The sequence below is a fragment of the Centroberyx affinis genome, unplaced genomic scaffold (assembly GCF_046629955.1).
Source record: "Centroberyx affinis isolate AG114_WGS23_722 - 3 ecotype Tasmania unplaced genomic scaffold, CSIRO-AGI_Caff_v1 ptg004023l_1, whole genome shotgun sequence".
NCBI classification, from domain to species: domain Eukaryota; kingdom Metazoa; phylum Chordata; class Actinopteri; order Beryciformes; family Berycidae; genus Centroberyx; species Centroberyx affinis.
The window spans coordinates 44,427-60,251 of NW_027281825.1; the positions used below are offsets into that span (position 1 = coordinate 44,427).

General features: G+C 41.3%; 1 protein-coding gene across 1 annotated transcript in view; it reads left to right on the plus strand.

Moving 5' to 3' along the window:
- LOC139663459 (ras-specific guanine nucleotide-releasing factor RalGPS1-like) overlaps nt 1-15,825 on the plus strand; it is a 121,435-nt gene that overhangs the window by 15,341 nt on the left and 90,269 nt on the right. The window contains exons 2-4 of the mRNA XM_071542138.1: nt 10,463-10,602; nt 12,763-12,867; nt 14,121-14,171. Of these exons, the coding sequence (XP_071398239.1) occupies nt 10,546-10,602; nt 12,763-12,867; nt 14,121-14,171 (213 nt within the window). The 5' untranslated portion in view covers nt 10,463-10,545. The remainder of the gene's footprint in view (nt 1-10,462; nt 10,603-12,762; nt 12,868-14,120; nt 14,172-15,825) is intronic.

Below are 15,825 nucleotides of genomic sequence, written 5' to 3' on the forward strand. Positions count from 1 at the left end.
GTGACTAGTTGTAACAGTGGATTGTGTACTGTGATGATTTCTATACAATAAGAGTATAGAAATAACAAGAAGTAACAATATAGTGTAAGAGTTTCATAAGACATTTTAAAGGCATGTTTTCATATGGGTACGTTTAAAGTACTCTGAGTTACTTGTAGACACACACGTGTTAACACTGGTGTTCACATTGCTTGGTTTGGGGAACATGTTGATCCTGACCACCTCCTTCCAGTCAAGCAGAAAGCCTAGTGTCCATGTGGCATCCTCTACAGACCTGTTAGCTCTATACACAGACTGGAATAGGTCCAGGTCTATATTTGACAGATGACTGCTGAGAAACCTCTCAAAAACCTTGATAGATGTCAAAGCAGCCATCCTAGAGTCTTCAAGAGAAGTAATGGGTCTCCTAGGGACTAAAACAATAACAGTGGACTTCAAGCATTCTGGGACTTTCCATAATCTAAGAAACAAATGAACAAGTGGTAAATGACCAACAGACCGACTGACAGAGTGACTTCTACGTGCTGCTGCTCACAGCTAAAAATATCTGAAAACACCAGGGGCAAGTTGGTGAGCACAGTGCTTCAGAGTGGCTGAGGACACATGATCTTCTTTCCCTGGTGCCTTTCTGTTGTGTTTGCTGAACTGGGCTCTGGCATCATGATCACAAAGCGTGGATCTGTCAGCTCCAGCACCACACTGGATGGGCTACCTGATATCAAATCTGCAGTAGGCTAAAATTCATAAGTTTTGTCAGAGAGTTTGGGGTCTTTAAGCCTGACTGTGGAGACATTTGTCCATCAGCCTCAATACCTGGTTTGAAGTTTTTTGATGTTTTTCAGTTTCTTCTGGCACTTGGGGTTAAAGGCACGCTGAGCAGGATTTTCCTCCTTGAAACAGCATAAACTCATCCAAAAATGATCCGACTCCATTACTTCTGTCCCATTGGTAGTGCGTGACAGTGTGTGTTGCTTGTGTTGTGATTCGACCGACCAAGGAGTGCTTGTGCTAACACATTAAATATTGTCTGATGACACTATAGCATAGGTCCAAAGGTTTTTCTGTCCTTAAAAGCAATAAGTATTACGTAGGCGGTGACTTCCTCAATGTCATGTGGTTAAAGTCCCTGAATAACAGCACCACAGAGTCTGGGTGGGAGTTTTCCATTTCTGAAATGCAGGGAGCTAGCTGCTGGGCTGCAGAAGTAGTCCCAGCTTTTGTTTAGTGAGTCCAACTCAGGTGTATAGGGAGTGTACAGAGAAAAAAATGATGGGACTTTTCATGCCAGCCCCACAAAATGTATTGGAGACTGCCTTCTCTCTATTATTGTAGACTCCAACTTGCTGTTGCTTATATGCCTGTGAGTAAACTTCCATCCCTGCTCTTGGTGGTATCCTTATTCTAGACCAGTGGTTCTCAACTGTGTGGTCCGGGGACCACCAGGGGTCCTTGAGGGGGTTCCAGGGGGTCCCCAGCGAATTGATAAATTGTTCAATTTCACCATTATTTAATTTACAAGAAGTGAACACAATTAGAGAATGCAGAAGAATGACTATTTTGATCACTTTTCTCTCTCAACCTACAATACAGATAGTCATGGAATTCTGGACAAAATCATATCTAATCTTCAAATGGGGGTCCATGGCCCTAATGTCTACTACATTTGGGGTCCTTGATATGAAAAAGGTTGAGAATCACTGCTCTAGACAGATCATGATTTACAAGCAGAGGTTTGCTGCTGAAAACCTAATACTCCCAGAGCAAACCTCCATGGTGACAGACAGAATGAGTGCTGACTTTGGGCAACGAACGTTCAGAGGTGTGCTGTGTTCATGGAGAGAGCTGCAAATTCAAAAGTGAAATGTGAAATGAAGCATGCCTATGGCAATCGCTGCAAATATCTTACCTATTAGCATTTCCACAAATGCTTGAATGAGAGTGTAATGTGAACATATTTCACAGTTTGACAATGGTATAATAACACTATGATTTGGTCTAAAGATGGGAGGTGTTCAGATTTAAGGAAAAAAAAAAGTGGGAGTGGAACTATTTGCATCACAACACTGGACTGGCAGTGGTTTGTTTTGAACACAATATACAGTAGATGATTCAACCCTGTGTCTCTCTTTTGAATGTCTCGGAACGTTATTCGACTCCCAATGGTTGTAGTTTAGCAAGTCCACGTCATCAGTCAAGTCAGCCTCTGTTCCCTGTAGCCAAACACACGCTCTTGATGTTGCAGTACACCCATTAAATATTCTGTAAATATATTAGTAAGTGTAGACTTGCTCCATGTTGTTTTCAACGGAAAATATGTTGGTTTTGGAAGTATATATGCATGTTTCGGTCTTGTGAGGATTTTACATTATATTCACATGGCTACAGTAGGCTGATACAGGTTTTCATAACAAATTAGATCTTGCCTTCAGTGTCTTGTATAAAAGTGATCTTTAGCTCAGAAAGGTGACTTGAGAATTGACTTGGTACTTGTTGTGACTTGATTTGATTTGAAGCTTTCTGTGGCTTGGCTTGCCTTGCTTTACTGGGACTTGGAACTTTCTTGTGACTTACTTATGACTCGAACAAGGGTGACTTGTTACCATCTGAGTTTAAGTTACAGTTATAATGGTTGTGTGACCATTTTAAATGTTTGCAAGCTGGCAAGTTTTTTTTCTTTGACTATGCCAAGTAAAGAATTAGCTGCAAACGGGTAGAATGTCATTTCTAGTTTTCTTGTTTACATACATTTTGCATTTATATATAATTATATGTAATAATTTATATATAATGTATTATCAAGAAGAAGAGATCCACTCTACTATACAGCTACACTATGGTAGGTAAGCTGTCTCTCAGTATCATAGTAGCCCGTTAGATAAAATGTTAGCTCAGTCTAGTTGTAACAAAAATGTTCGCCAACATTTTTTTTTACAACTAGACCAGCGAGGTTCACTCAATTCAGGTGAGAGACTGCCATTTTGTCAACATTGGGCAAATTTAATACATTCCAAACCTGTTATGCAAAAAGCAGCTCTGCCAGCTCAGTCAAGTTGTTGTTAAAATAGTTTGTAAAATAGTTACAGTGTCACATATAGATTAGCCCCCACAGTTGCAAAGCTATACTTAACGCCCGGTCGAGCTAGCATTTCTATTGTTCCCTCAGTAATCTGAATAATCCCAACAGTTCTTATTTTCCGAAATGAATCCTTCATTACTATGCATAAATAGAAGTGTGACACCTCACTGGCTTTCTGTATTAGTTGCGGTTAGGCTTTAGAAATCAATAGCAAATAGTAATAACTGTTGGTTGCTGCCGCAGTTCCATGCTCCTCATGGGCGACAGCCCGCTCATAAAACTGGAGAAAAAACTGTGATAGCACTGCATCGAATCTGATTGGCCTATGGCCAGGTACATAATCAAAAATGGTGCCACCTCGACTGACAAGTACATTTCCCGCACAGCCAGTGCCTCAAACAATTGAGGGTGTAATGCAGCGAATTGTAACTGTGCTATGGGAATTTTAAGTGTGGGGAGATAGGTTGGAATCAATACACCAAAAACACATGTGACAGATGTACTCTTGTGAATCCTTTTTCTTTCAGTCTCAATCATTTTGAATACAGTTGCAGTTACTCTCTTTGAGTTACAATGTTTATGAGCTCAGTTATGATTACGGTCTTGCAGTTACAGTTCCTCTGCGTATAGTTACAGTACGTTGGAGTAAAGAACGACCAATTCGATTCCTCGTACAAAGGAGGATTGTGGGAGGTTCAATGAAAATTGAGCTACGGGTGTGCGAGAATTGACAGCTAAGGCATCAACAGAAAATGGAGATGGAGACAAAATAAAAGTAAAAACTACAAGGAACTCAAGGATTACCACTTCATGTCCCAACACCTGTACAGACTGGATCCCCTATATTTTAGAGATATTAAACGATGGAGGACAGTATCAGGGGCTAAGGCCATTTTGATGTGAACCCACCTGCCATATGGATACCTTCTAAAGGACCAGGAGGAGACGGATTTACCTACCAGAGAGAGAGAGACCCCTAATTATTTCACCTCTCTATGCACACTGACGTCATTCGTCCATCTGTGTTTCCACGGATACATTTCACAGTAACAAGATGGCAGGGCTGTCCTCTGGAGGACTGGGTATACTATAAAGATGTAATTTATAGCACTGCTTTCTTGCTCTTCATGTCTTTGATTTGGCTCACTTTACTCTCTCCTTCCCCTTTTGCATTTTTACTCAGTTGCCCCATTACATTCCATTAAATCTTTTCCTCGCTCTCCTTAACTCTCCTTGACATTATTCATATTTCACGAGGTAAATGTAGTATAGCTATAGGCTCGGCTCTGTAAGTATATTAGTGTGTCGGTTATTGGAATGTTCCTTCCTCTCTGACCAGTGATTTCTCTAAAAGGAAAGAATCCTTACTGTCATCCAAAGGCAAACAGCAGTAACTACTTTGTGTGTTTTAAAGGCCAGAGATTATGATGTGGGTCAGCATTTCTCATCAACAAAAATTATAGCCATAAATGCAACAATCCTTTCATCAGTCGAGAGATAAACTTCAATTTTTCTCAGTTGTACTACTCACACAGTTGCTGGTTTTTGCTTCTGGCTCCATGCATCTTGCTCCAGGAATATTTCTTCTATTGTGCACAATCCTCATGCTGTTTGCTTTCCTAGTCATGGTCTTGTGTGTGTGTGTGTGTGTGTGTGTGTGTGTGTGTGATTATGTTTGTTTGTGTGTTTGTTTGTACCACTTCTCTCCTGTGGTGCCCAGCAGGTGGCAGGTTTCCACTTACAGCGAGTGGAATTAGGATATCAATTTTTCAAAAGCTGATAAAAAAAAAAAAAAAAAATGCTATCTAGAGAAAAGACAAATAACAAGACCGGTTTGTGCACAAAGTGTGGCCATGAGAAGTCAGGGAGGGACGTTCTGAATGTTGAGATGTTTCAGTTCTCAGAAGCAGCAGCTTTGGCCTTCACTGTCAAGGAGAAGATGCAGGATGCTGTGCCAAATGCGCACAAACACAATCTCCCAGTGTTTCAGTGAGAACATGGTCAAGTTTAGTCATAGGCTATTTCACAATGTATCTTGTCACAGGAGGCTGAACTTGGTTCCCTGAGTTTCCCTCCTTGCCTGTGTTCTCATTCATCAAAAGGCAAAACTGAGCAATTTTTGCATATTCAGATGTGCTCAAGAGCGTTACTATCAAGTCTCGGGTGTGTGTGTGTGTGTGTGTGTGTGTGTGCGAGGGGGGGGGGGGTTATTTGTTATGTACCTACATTTTCACTCATTTCTGCCCGTCAACAGTTTAAGCCCCCACTGTGTTCGGCTTATATTAACAGGCTTCTCAGAATAGGAGTGCTGGCCTAAGCATTTATTTCCGGAGCCTCTCTGAGGACGTGCCAATTTAGGATTACCAGCCCGGGTCTCCCTTCCACGGCCATCTTATAATGGCATCTTATAATAACAATGACATAGTGACATAGGGAAAGATGGCCTTTTGACTGATGGTTGTGTTAACATGTAGTCCAAAGAGACAGGGAGAGGTTCTTTATCGTCCCGCTAGATGCCTAAAGCGTACACCACAACCGGTCGATCTTGGTTTTTCCCGACCCTGGCCGTGAGTTGTGGGTACTGACCCGAAGAGTGAGGTCGCAGATACGAGCGGCCGGAATGAGGTTTCTCCCCAGGGTGGCCGGGCTCACTCTCCATGACCGGGTGAGGAGATCAGTCACCTCGGTGTCGAACTGCTGCTCCCCCACGCTGAGAAGGGGCCAGTTGAGGCGGTAAGATGCCCCCCCCCCAGGCGCCTTCCTCTGGAGGTGTACCGGGCATGTCCGACTGGGAGGAGACCCCAGGGTAGACCCAGACCTGGATAAGCAGCTAGAAAATGGATGGATGGATGGATGGATGGATGGATGGATGGAGTTTAGGTTCTTTCAGTCAAAAGTGGAACTTTTGCTTAGAAAGTTGTGTTATCTGATTTTGTTTAAACAGTGCAACTAAGGGTTAGGGTTAGGAAAATATATAGGTACCCTAACCCTAGGTACTGAAAAAAGTGTTGTTTAGAACTGATCTCAAACCTGGAGATATTGTAACTGGTATCATATAATTTCCAGCCAAAACACGCCCTACTTGCCAGTGATCTTAGGTCAACACACTCAGTCGGATTAAGCTTGATACATGCATGGGTCAGCCTCATTGACAGTATGTGAAGGACCACTGCCAAGAACAGGAGGCCCGCTCAGACTATTGAAACAATCTTATTTGCCCCACTCCCATTGGCTGCTGAGAGGTGATCTGAGAGCAGCTGAAAAAAATAAATCGCAAGACTTAGAATTAGCAAAAGTCTTGTGGTAAGGACTGAGTTAGTGTGCTCTGACTCTATTTGATGTGGGTCCAAGAGAAAGCTTGGGTTTGTTATTGGAACACATGGAAGCGCTGTCTGTACGGAAAATTTGAGCACCATTTTTGTGCAAAAAAGTTATATTACAGACTATTAATGAAACTCATGTACCATCTCTTGTTTTGCACAATGATCTAAAAGTACAGGATTTTGGGATAACTGATTTAAGTACATGTTCCAAATCTAGGTAGTAGACTTGGAAACACATATCATCCAGACATCAAAGAACTTCTCCAGAAACTCATCAACATCAACAATTTCCACAACCTTGCTTCTTCTATTCTCTACTATGTTTTGCTAATGTAGGGCTACAGTCCTCTCTTCCCTTTGCCCAGAAATAAATGAGTCTGTACACACTTGCTTTAATGTAGCTGTGGACTAACAGAGGGCTAAGACAGCCGGGTCTCTCTCTCTGCTCTTTCTCTGCGCTACTACTCAGGCGAGCAGTCGGTATCCGCAGACAAAAAAAGAGGAGGGAGAGAGGGAGGAAAATATATAGTTGCTATAGCAACCCCTACTAATAGCTTTCACACTTAGCTTTCACCCCCTCGATACTGTAGCTCCCCTAAAATCTGATTACCGTGCCGGTGCGGAGATATTGTTCTCCGGCCCCCTTCGCAATCCTCCGTGGGACGCCCCCTAAAAAGCTCTTTGTTCAATGGAGAGAGAGGAGTTAGTTATTGACAGTGTAAGCAGAGAAGGACGTTTTAGTATGTGAGGCTGCTGTGTGATGCAAGTCATTTCTGCCCGACAACAACTGTGTTTATGTCACCTCTGCTGACTGGATGGTGCCATTAGAGGGCAGCGGAGGTTAATGGGGGACCATTCACTGTTGGCAAGGTTGTTTTCATTTCCAATGGTTTGTTAGTTCATTCTATAAAGAGCAGTAGACAGATGTGTCCTGAATATGTGGATGCACACAGATTCAAATTCAGAACTTGACAGTTGCAGATTGAGTTATGTATTGTTTTATCATAGGTATTCAATTCAGTGATAATGTGAATATAGCTGCTCATCTGATTTCAGCCTTGTCAGTGGATCTCAACGTGGGGTCCGGGGACCACCAGGGGTCCTTGAGGGAGTTCCAGGGGGGTCCTCAGCAAATCGATGGATTATTAAACTTCGCCATTATTTCATTTACAAGAAGTTGACACAATTTGTTTTTTCATGCCAGAGTGCCTGAGCTGTATATCTGGAAGTCTGGAAGTTTTTTTTACATTTACCAGATATACATTCAAAATAATACAATGAAAATAAATACTAAATAGTAGGCAGTATGAGCTTTTAGATGCATTTACAGTTTTCCACCTCGTTGTAGTGGAAAGATGGAAGTAGGCCAAAACATGATGATGAGGTAGAAGTGGTGCACACAGGCTATAGCTGCAATCTCAGGCTCTTGCTATGACTGGAAGGCTAATATTGGTGTTTACTGCCATCTACTGGACAAATGTGTGTGCTGGTGTCTAGGGAACCTGGGTTACCTTTTTCTGATTTGGCCATATTGTGGATAGCTGCTATCATTTAAGCGGCTACTCTGGTACTTGAAGGGTGGAATTTCCCTAAGGTGTATATGTGTGTGTTTTGAGGGGGTATAAATGAAGGATTTGTTATTTTTTTCATATTTGTCCACCAGCCATTTCTCCTGAATGAATGGAGGAGAAACTGGTTTAAAACAGAGGGTTTACCTCAAATCTCCAATAACAATGAACTATTTTATAGTAAGAGTCTCAGTATATCCAATAACTATAAATAGTAGGTTTTACTTGGATGTCAGTGATCATTTTTTAAGAGCAGCTGTCATATATTTCAAATGGCAGCAATCTCAGTCTGCAGTGAAACGTTTCCATGTCTCCTTTATTTTGATAATGGATATGACATTTGCTATCATTGTATTGATACAGCATACTATAGGCTGGAATATGTTGAAAAAGGTTATAATCGGGACTATAGCTGATGGTGTCTATTCTGGCTATATTGACTCTATTATGAGTGGATTGCTGCTGCTGATGTCACTGGTCCGTCGGTGTCTTTACCTGATTTTGGTTTTGTCCCTTCATTCTTATAACAGCAGCAGTGCTTAGAGCTCTCTATCTGCTAGACTGCTATTAGGAGCTATTTTTAGCTCTTTTGCACAAGTGTTTGGCCACTGCTGCATAATCATTAGCTGCAACTGTGAATACTACTGATTTATAGGTGTCATCTCAAGTATGCCATTATAATTAGGAATCATGTTGACATTTTGTAGTGCAGTGTGCCACAAAAAGGTAGCCTATATCGACTAAAATGAATTAAAGCGTAGAGACTATACCAAAATAGGGAATACTTTAGTGAAGAGTTAAGAGTATTTTGTGGTAGTGTATTCACCATTTGGATGCAAGGTATCAAAGCAAATAAGTAGCCTATGACAGTGGTTCTCAATGTGGGGTCCGGGGACCACCAGGGGTCCTTGAGGGGGGTTCCAGGGGGTCCCCAGCAAATTGATGAATTATTAAACTTCACCATTATGGAGTTAACACAATTCGAGAATGTAGAAAAATGACTATTTTGACTGTCTTTCACTGTTATCTCTGTACCTTCAATACAGATAGTCATGGAATTCCGGACAAAATCATATCTAACAATAAAAATATTCTCAGATGTGGGTCCGAGAGACAAAATCTCATCAAATGGGGGTCCGTGGCCCTAATGTGGACTAAATGAGGGGTCCTTGATATGAAAAAGGTTGAGAATCACTGGCCAATGACATAGTATGCATCTAAGAGCTCAGTAGCCTGGGCCAAAGACGGCATGCTTTTTACATTTAATCAATCAATCAGAGTGTTTAGTTTTCCATGTCCTAGGTGTTTGATCACAGCATACATGGCAGCTCAATATTGCATATATACAGCATGTAACTGCTGTATCCAAATAGTTGGTTCCTGTATTCATACAGTTCACCATTTGCACACTAGAGGGCATCTTAGCATTGAAAACAGGCATCCTTTTTGTAATGATATTTTGGGATTCAGCACACTCCCTGCTCTCCAGCCTGTGTGTGTGTGTGTTTGCACACGTGACTTACTGTGTTTATTCAAGAGGCAAGATTGTCTGCGTTATGGTTTGATTCAAGCGGAACTAATGAACTCAGGCTTCTCCCAACGGCTCGAACGCTCCTTTGGCTCTTACCTCTCAAGCCCGTTTGAGCCGCTGTTAACGGGCAAAATGTGTAATACTGCAGAGTTTCCATAGGCTATCTCCCCCGCTGATCGTTTACACGTTAGTCCTCTGCTTCCGCACATATGAGCTGGTTTAAATTTTCCAGACTTCATAAAAAAAAAAAAAAAAAAAAATAACGTTTGGTCTCGTGCACGTGCGTACATCCCTGGGTTTCCACTGTAAAAAGTCACATACTTTCCTATGTTTCCTCTGTGTTCCCCATCTTCCTTTCTGTCGGTCGGTCAGATCTCCCTCTCCCCATTCCTCAGCTGCCCACAAGCCATTTTTGCAGCAAGTTTATTGCTTAAAAGTTGGATGTGAGTATGTTGCTTTTTGTCTCGGGGGGTGGGGGGTGGGGGCGGGGGGGGTTTTAAAACGGAACGTTTTGCAGCTTAACAGCGTCCCCGCCTTGTAGCGCCACGTGTCACCACTGCATCTTGTAGTTTTCCATCCGATGGCCTGAAAAGCTGCTGTTCATGCTAACGGTTGTTTGTCTCGCGCTGCCTAAGTGAATCAGTGACACTCACTCTGATCATCAGAAAGGATGGTCCGTGTTAATGCTGAGCCGCCACGAGCCGTTAACCCATGGGTAGACCTTCATCTTCAGTGCAGCTTTTGCAATATTCACTTGTGTCCTGATATATTGTGGTGATGTGGCATCAAATTGTTACTGTGGACGTTCTGTAATTAGCAGATGAGGCTGTATGAGTCAATTCCAGAGTATCTACCCAAAGCCACGTCATTTTTGAAATCCACTAGGAGTGTGCACCGTTGAATCTGTAGTGTCAATCTCTTTGCTTGCGTATTGAAAGCAATGTCTTTTCTCCTTTGTCCCCAGGCATGGATGAGAAGTTATGCGTGCCACCCAGCTAAGGGCCTCTGTCGCCCCGACCTGTGCGTCCCACCAGTCCCTCTGTGAGCATGTACCGCAGGAACGGGCTCTCGGATGGCACCAGCATCAACTCGGTCACCTCAGAGGTAAGAGAAAAGCTCCAAACAAAGACTATACACACAGAAGAACCTTTTAAGAAATATATGGTTTCAAAGAACCATATGAGGTTCTTTGGGATCGGCTATTAAAAAGTTAGGCTGTTGGATGGTGGATGATGGTGGAAATGTGGAAAATAACCAAACCCCTCTATATTGTGCAATTGCAAATGAGGCAATGGGCAGATCAAAACACAATGCAGGAGTCTAGTGCAGAAATGGTTCTTTTAAAGAACCTTGGTCTGAAAGGTTCTTTGTGGAACCAGAAATGGTTCTTCCATGGCATCACTCCAAAGAACCCTTTTCGGCACCTTTATTTTTCTGTGTGCTTTGGTTTATATTTGGTTATTTTTGTTAGTTTTACTTAATTAGGAGGCTTGGGACGATATTCGATATTATCAAATATAACGATATTTTGTGAGTATCGCGATATTTGTGACCTACCCCACCCCCTCCCGGCCATAGCACCATGTGTTTCTTAGATCACAATTGTACAAGCTTTTAAACTTATAGACCTATAATCTACTAGTGGTAGGATAGTAAAAAAAAACGAAAATAATCATACTTGAAGAGAAAAATTTGTTTTTTTAATTCAAGTTGGAAAAGTTCCCTTTTCTACAATCAGCCCATTTTTCCTCCAATGCTTGAATAGAATCGAATTCTAGGCTGTTAATAATCATAATTATTATTATAGCCTTGAAAGTTGATGTAATTTGGAAGAAATAAAATAAAATACCCCCCCAAAAAAACCTTGGAAAAACAAACTGACAAAAAAACAACAGAAAAATTTGGGCATGAATTTGCACAAAACTTGGTATGAAGGTTGGTTATGAGCCAAGGAAGAACTGATGAACTTTTCATGTGGATTGGCCAACACACACACATGCGCACACATACACACACACACACACACACACACACACACACACACACACACACACATATAAATCAGTATCAGCCCACTGCATTTTAGGGCAACATACTTCTCAGCCGGTGTTATTTTCCATTGGTTTCCATGAGGTCTAAAGAATTATTTGTGTCCTTGTGTCTTAGTGTATCATTTGCACTCCTTTTTTCAAGTTTTTATTTTTCGAAAAAAAAAGTCTTCTCCATTTGGTTCTGTTGATTAAAATGTCAGGGCCGAGCCAAATTATCCCAGGACGAATGAAAAGTCAACATTGAATCAAGGCAAAAGGAAAACATCAGAAGCATTTATGGCATATTATCATAATTTGAAAGGGGGTAATATGCCAGGAACATTGCATCTGCTTTTACTTGGTGTAATCCTTGATTCAATACAACAGCCCAGTGATTCACATTATGCAAGTTATTTTTATGCTGAAGGGATGGCTTCGCTCATGTGGTATGCCCACATGCACACAGGTTTCACGTGTGTGCGTGCGTGTGTGTGTGTGTGTGTGCGTGTGTGTGTGTTGTGTTTGCTAGTGGCCAAAAAATCATATCAAGATTGAAAAAAGTGGAGTTTTTATGAATATATAGTTTCTTCCTTTTTTTTTGCCACCCCCACAAATAATTACTGGTAATTATATTTCCTAATAATTTCCTAGAAAGGACCTGTTCATTTCTTAGGAAGTTTCCTGGAAAGAACCATGAAATGATGCAGTAGTTATATAGAAAATGTAAACAGTCTGGTGGAGTCGATAAGATACTGAACATTTCTGTAAGAGTTTCCTGGAAAGAACTGCAAAACTATAAACTATTTACTGGAAAATAATAGGCAGAGGTCAATCTGGTTATTCATATAATTATATAATGTAGTTATTTGTTGAATTCCTTCCTCTAATTTCTGATTTTCTATATAACTGCTACATAATTTAATGGTTCTGTCTTCTCCAAAAGAAATGACCAGGTACTTACCAACTACCAACTACCATTGAACTCTTTCTCTATTTTCCCTATAATTAGAACATAATTTCATGGTTCTTTCCGGGAAGCTTCCTAATAAATTTACAGTTCCTTTCTAGGTAATTATGAGGAAATTGTGGACCTTATGCTTATGGCTGCTAGTTGTGGTCATACATTAAAGGGTTTACAGCAGGTGTTGTGCAGGCTCACAGATGCTGCAGTTCTGCAGACTTTCGCCTGTCGCTCTGTCTCTCTGTAGTTCATGGTTTAATCTCTCTCTCCCAGGCCAGCAGCAGCTCTGATTCTCTGGACGGGCCTTGCGTGGACTATGCCAAAAGCTACGATGCGGTCGTCTTTGATGTGCTGAAGGTGACGCCAGAGGAGTTTGCTGTGAGTATGGATGAATTGTCCCTCTGTATTTCTAGAATTAATTATACCAGAAGAGGCAGCCTATCGTATGATATCTTAAAGAGGAACTAAACCCCAAACCGAAGTGGTGAAGCCTAATGGTGAAAAGTAGGGTACTGAACTGGCCTTCTCCTATTGGCTGGTCTTTGTGCCAGGTGATGTCACCACCGTTCGTACTCTATAGAGGGTGACATCACAGGGCACAGAGACTAGCCAATAGCAGATGGGCAGTTCAGTACCCTGCTTTTCACCATTAGGTGTCAGGCTTCACCAAAGATTTGGGTTTGGGGTTTAGTTATTCTTAAAAGACCCAAGCACACTATTGGATTATTTTATTGGAAATAGGCTTGGGCGATATCCCAAGTTTAATATCGCGATACTGTCTTGCCAAAATATTGCGATATACGATATTATCACAGGTGGGGTTTCCCCGGGTTTTTTTGTGGGGGATATTTTATTTTATTTCTTCCAAATTAAATTGCTGAAATTTGATCTTAAGTGGTCTTATGTTGTTTTTTGGGGGGATATTTAATATTTCGTGAATGTCACAATATTTCCCGCAATATCGAATATACCGTATTTCCTCTAATAGTGGCCGATAGTCAATTAAAAGCCGGGTCTCCGATAATGGCCGGGGCTGTGGTCGACACGAACAAATAAAGGCCGGCCCCAAATACAGGCCGGGGAAAAAAACAAAGGAAAAAACAACAGTGGATACCGGTAAACTCGTACTAAAATCGTACTAAAATATGAGCAAATATACTTATCAAACAGAGGGAATTAGAAATAAAGGCCTGTCTCTAATATAAGCCTGCTTCCAATAAAGGCCTGGTACCCTCTGCAGTTGAGGTAAATAAAGGCCCGGGCCAATATTGGAGGAAATACGGTAATTATGTTTAATATAGAATACCCTTTGCCTAATTGGCCTAAGGGTTTACAAATCAAAGATTGTCTTTCTGCATAAACTTCAACAGGGATGGTGGGCAACTTAGACCTCAAAATATGTCTCGAGTGATCGGATAGCAATCCCATTGCACTTATCTACATAAAACATCAATGCACCCAAGACGCATTGGGGACGGATTAAAATCCGCACATCACATTCATCAATCATCAAAAACTATGGAACACAGTGTCAGCGGACGTTGTCTACAGAAATCCTAATAACCTGACTTCTTTGCTTGCGCAATCCACATGATAGGGAGGTAAAGTGGATTTATTTCTTGTTTTTCCAGAGCCAAATCACCCTGATGGATGCACCAGTCTTCAAAGCGATACAGCCAGAGGTAAGAGAGAGTAATTTTGTTAACTGGATGTTATGACTGGAAAGGACGCTCAGGAGACCAAAGTGATTATGGACCTCTTTGGACGCAGTGTTGGATACTTACCCGGCAGAGTGACCTCAACGATCTCTGAATACTGAGAGGCACTTTCGGATTCTGTGTTAATGTTACTGACTTTGCTTTGGATTAAATATCTCGTACCGTTTGTGATTTACGTGCGTCAGGATAGATATTCCGCTACAATCCTCAAGAAAATTGCGAGAGTCCTCTCAAAAGAAACGGTCCTCGGAGAATCGGAATTGTTCCAGTTCCCTTTTTTTCTGTCTGATACTCTCCACATGCTGCCATGATGGCTTTCACAGCTGTTGCCACTCAGGTGAACCCAGACGGGCCTCGGTGGCTGAACTCCTCCATCGGAAAACCCTAGTTACCCTCGGTTATTCAGTGACCTCCCCCCCCACTCTTCTGCCCATGATTGTTTTTCCCCCAACCACATCCAGTCACTACTTAGACAGCGTACAGTGGGGAGAAACAGGAGAAACGGCAGAGACATTGAGAGTCGATAGTGTAAGATGAACTCAAATTTACAGCATAAGTGCTCTAATTTCACAAATGATTAATATTAAAGCTGCACTAGGCAAAGTGGGGCTGCAACAGAGAAGACCGTCCCATCAGATTCACAGTGACGAAATCCAAACTGTCTCTTGTTCTCTCCAAGAAACCTGGACTCACCAACCTTAGGTCTTTTGCCTTCCTCTTCCCTATGGTCTAAACCAGTAATTCTCAACCCTTTTCATATCAAGAACCCCTAATTTAGTCCACATTAGAGCCACAGACCCCCATTTGATGAGATTTTGTCTCTCGGACCCAAATCTGAGAATATTTTTATAACAGAGAAACTATGATCAAAACAGTCATTCTTTGACATTCTCATGAAATAATGCAACTTTAAATACAGTTCAGAGAATTCTATACTGATCTTAATGTTGGTTCTCAAAAAGTGGCTTGTCACCCGGATATTATTGCTCCTTTGTACTGTATATGTAGGTAAGTAACCATGGCCATGATTTCATACTTAAGTTGTAGTGAGGTGACCCAGAGAAAAATTGCCAATTCAATTAGAGGAAATTGAATTTTGGCAGAACTCAAATATTTCAAATGTGGGTTTTTCTATTTTTTTTTTTTTTTTTTCAGCCCTCCAGCTCACAGTTACCTTCCAATTGCCACAGCCTAGGCTTTATGCAACAGACATCTAACTCAGAAACAGACTCATGACTGAAAATCATAAACACTCATAAACTATCTCATATTAGAACAATTTTGTGTCATAACAAATAAAACGAGTGGAATTCAAAAATCATGTTTTGTTCTTGCACACCACTACTCACCTCTGCAGAGTCCTTTTAAGGAGTGCAGAGGTTTCTAGATTAGTTCATTGAAGTGGAGCTAGCAATATTATTCTCTAAGTGCAACTTGCCATATATTGCTGCTGCTGAGTGTTCAATATTCAGAGGTGACTGTTCAGAATATACTGATGTCTGTCTGTAGTAACATTGTTTTGTAAAACTCTTAAGTAATCAAAGTACATGTTTACTATAATTTATTTATCAGTAGTCAAGTGCATAACAAAGATACATGGGCAGTTACAAATATACAG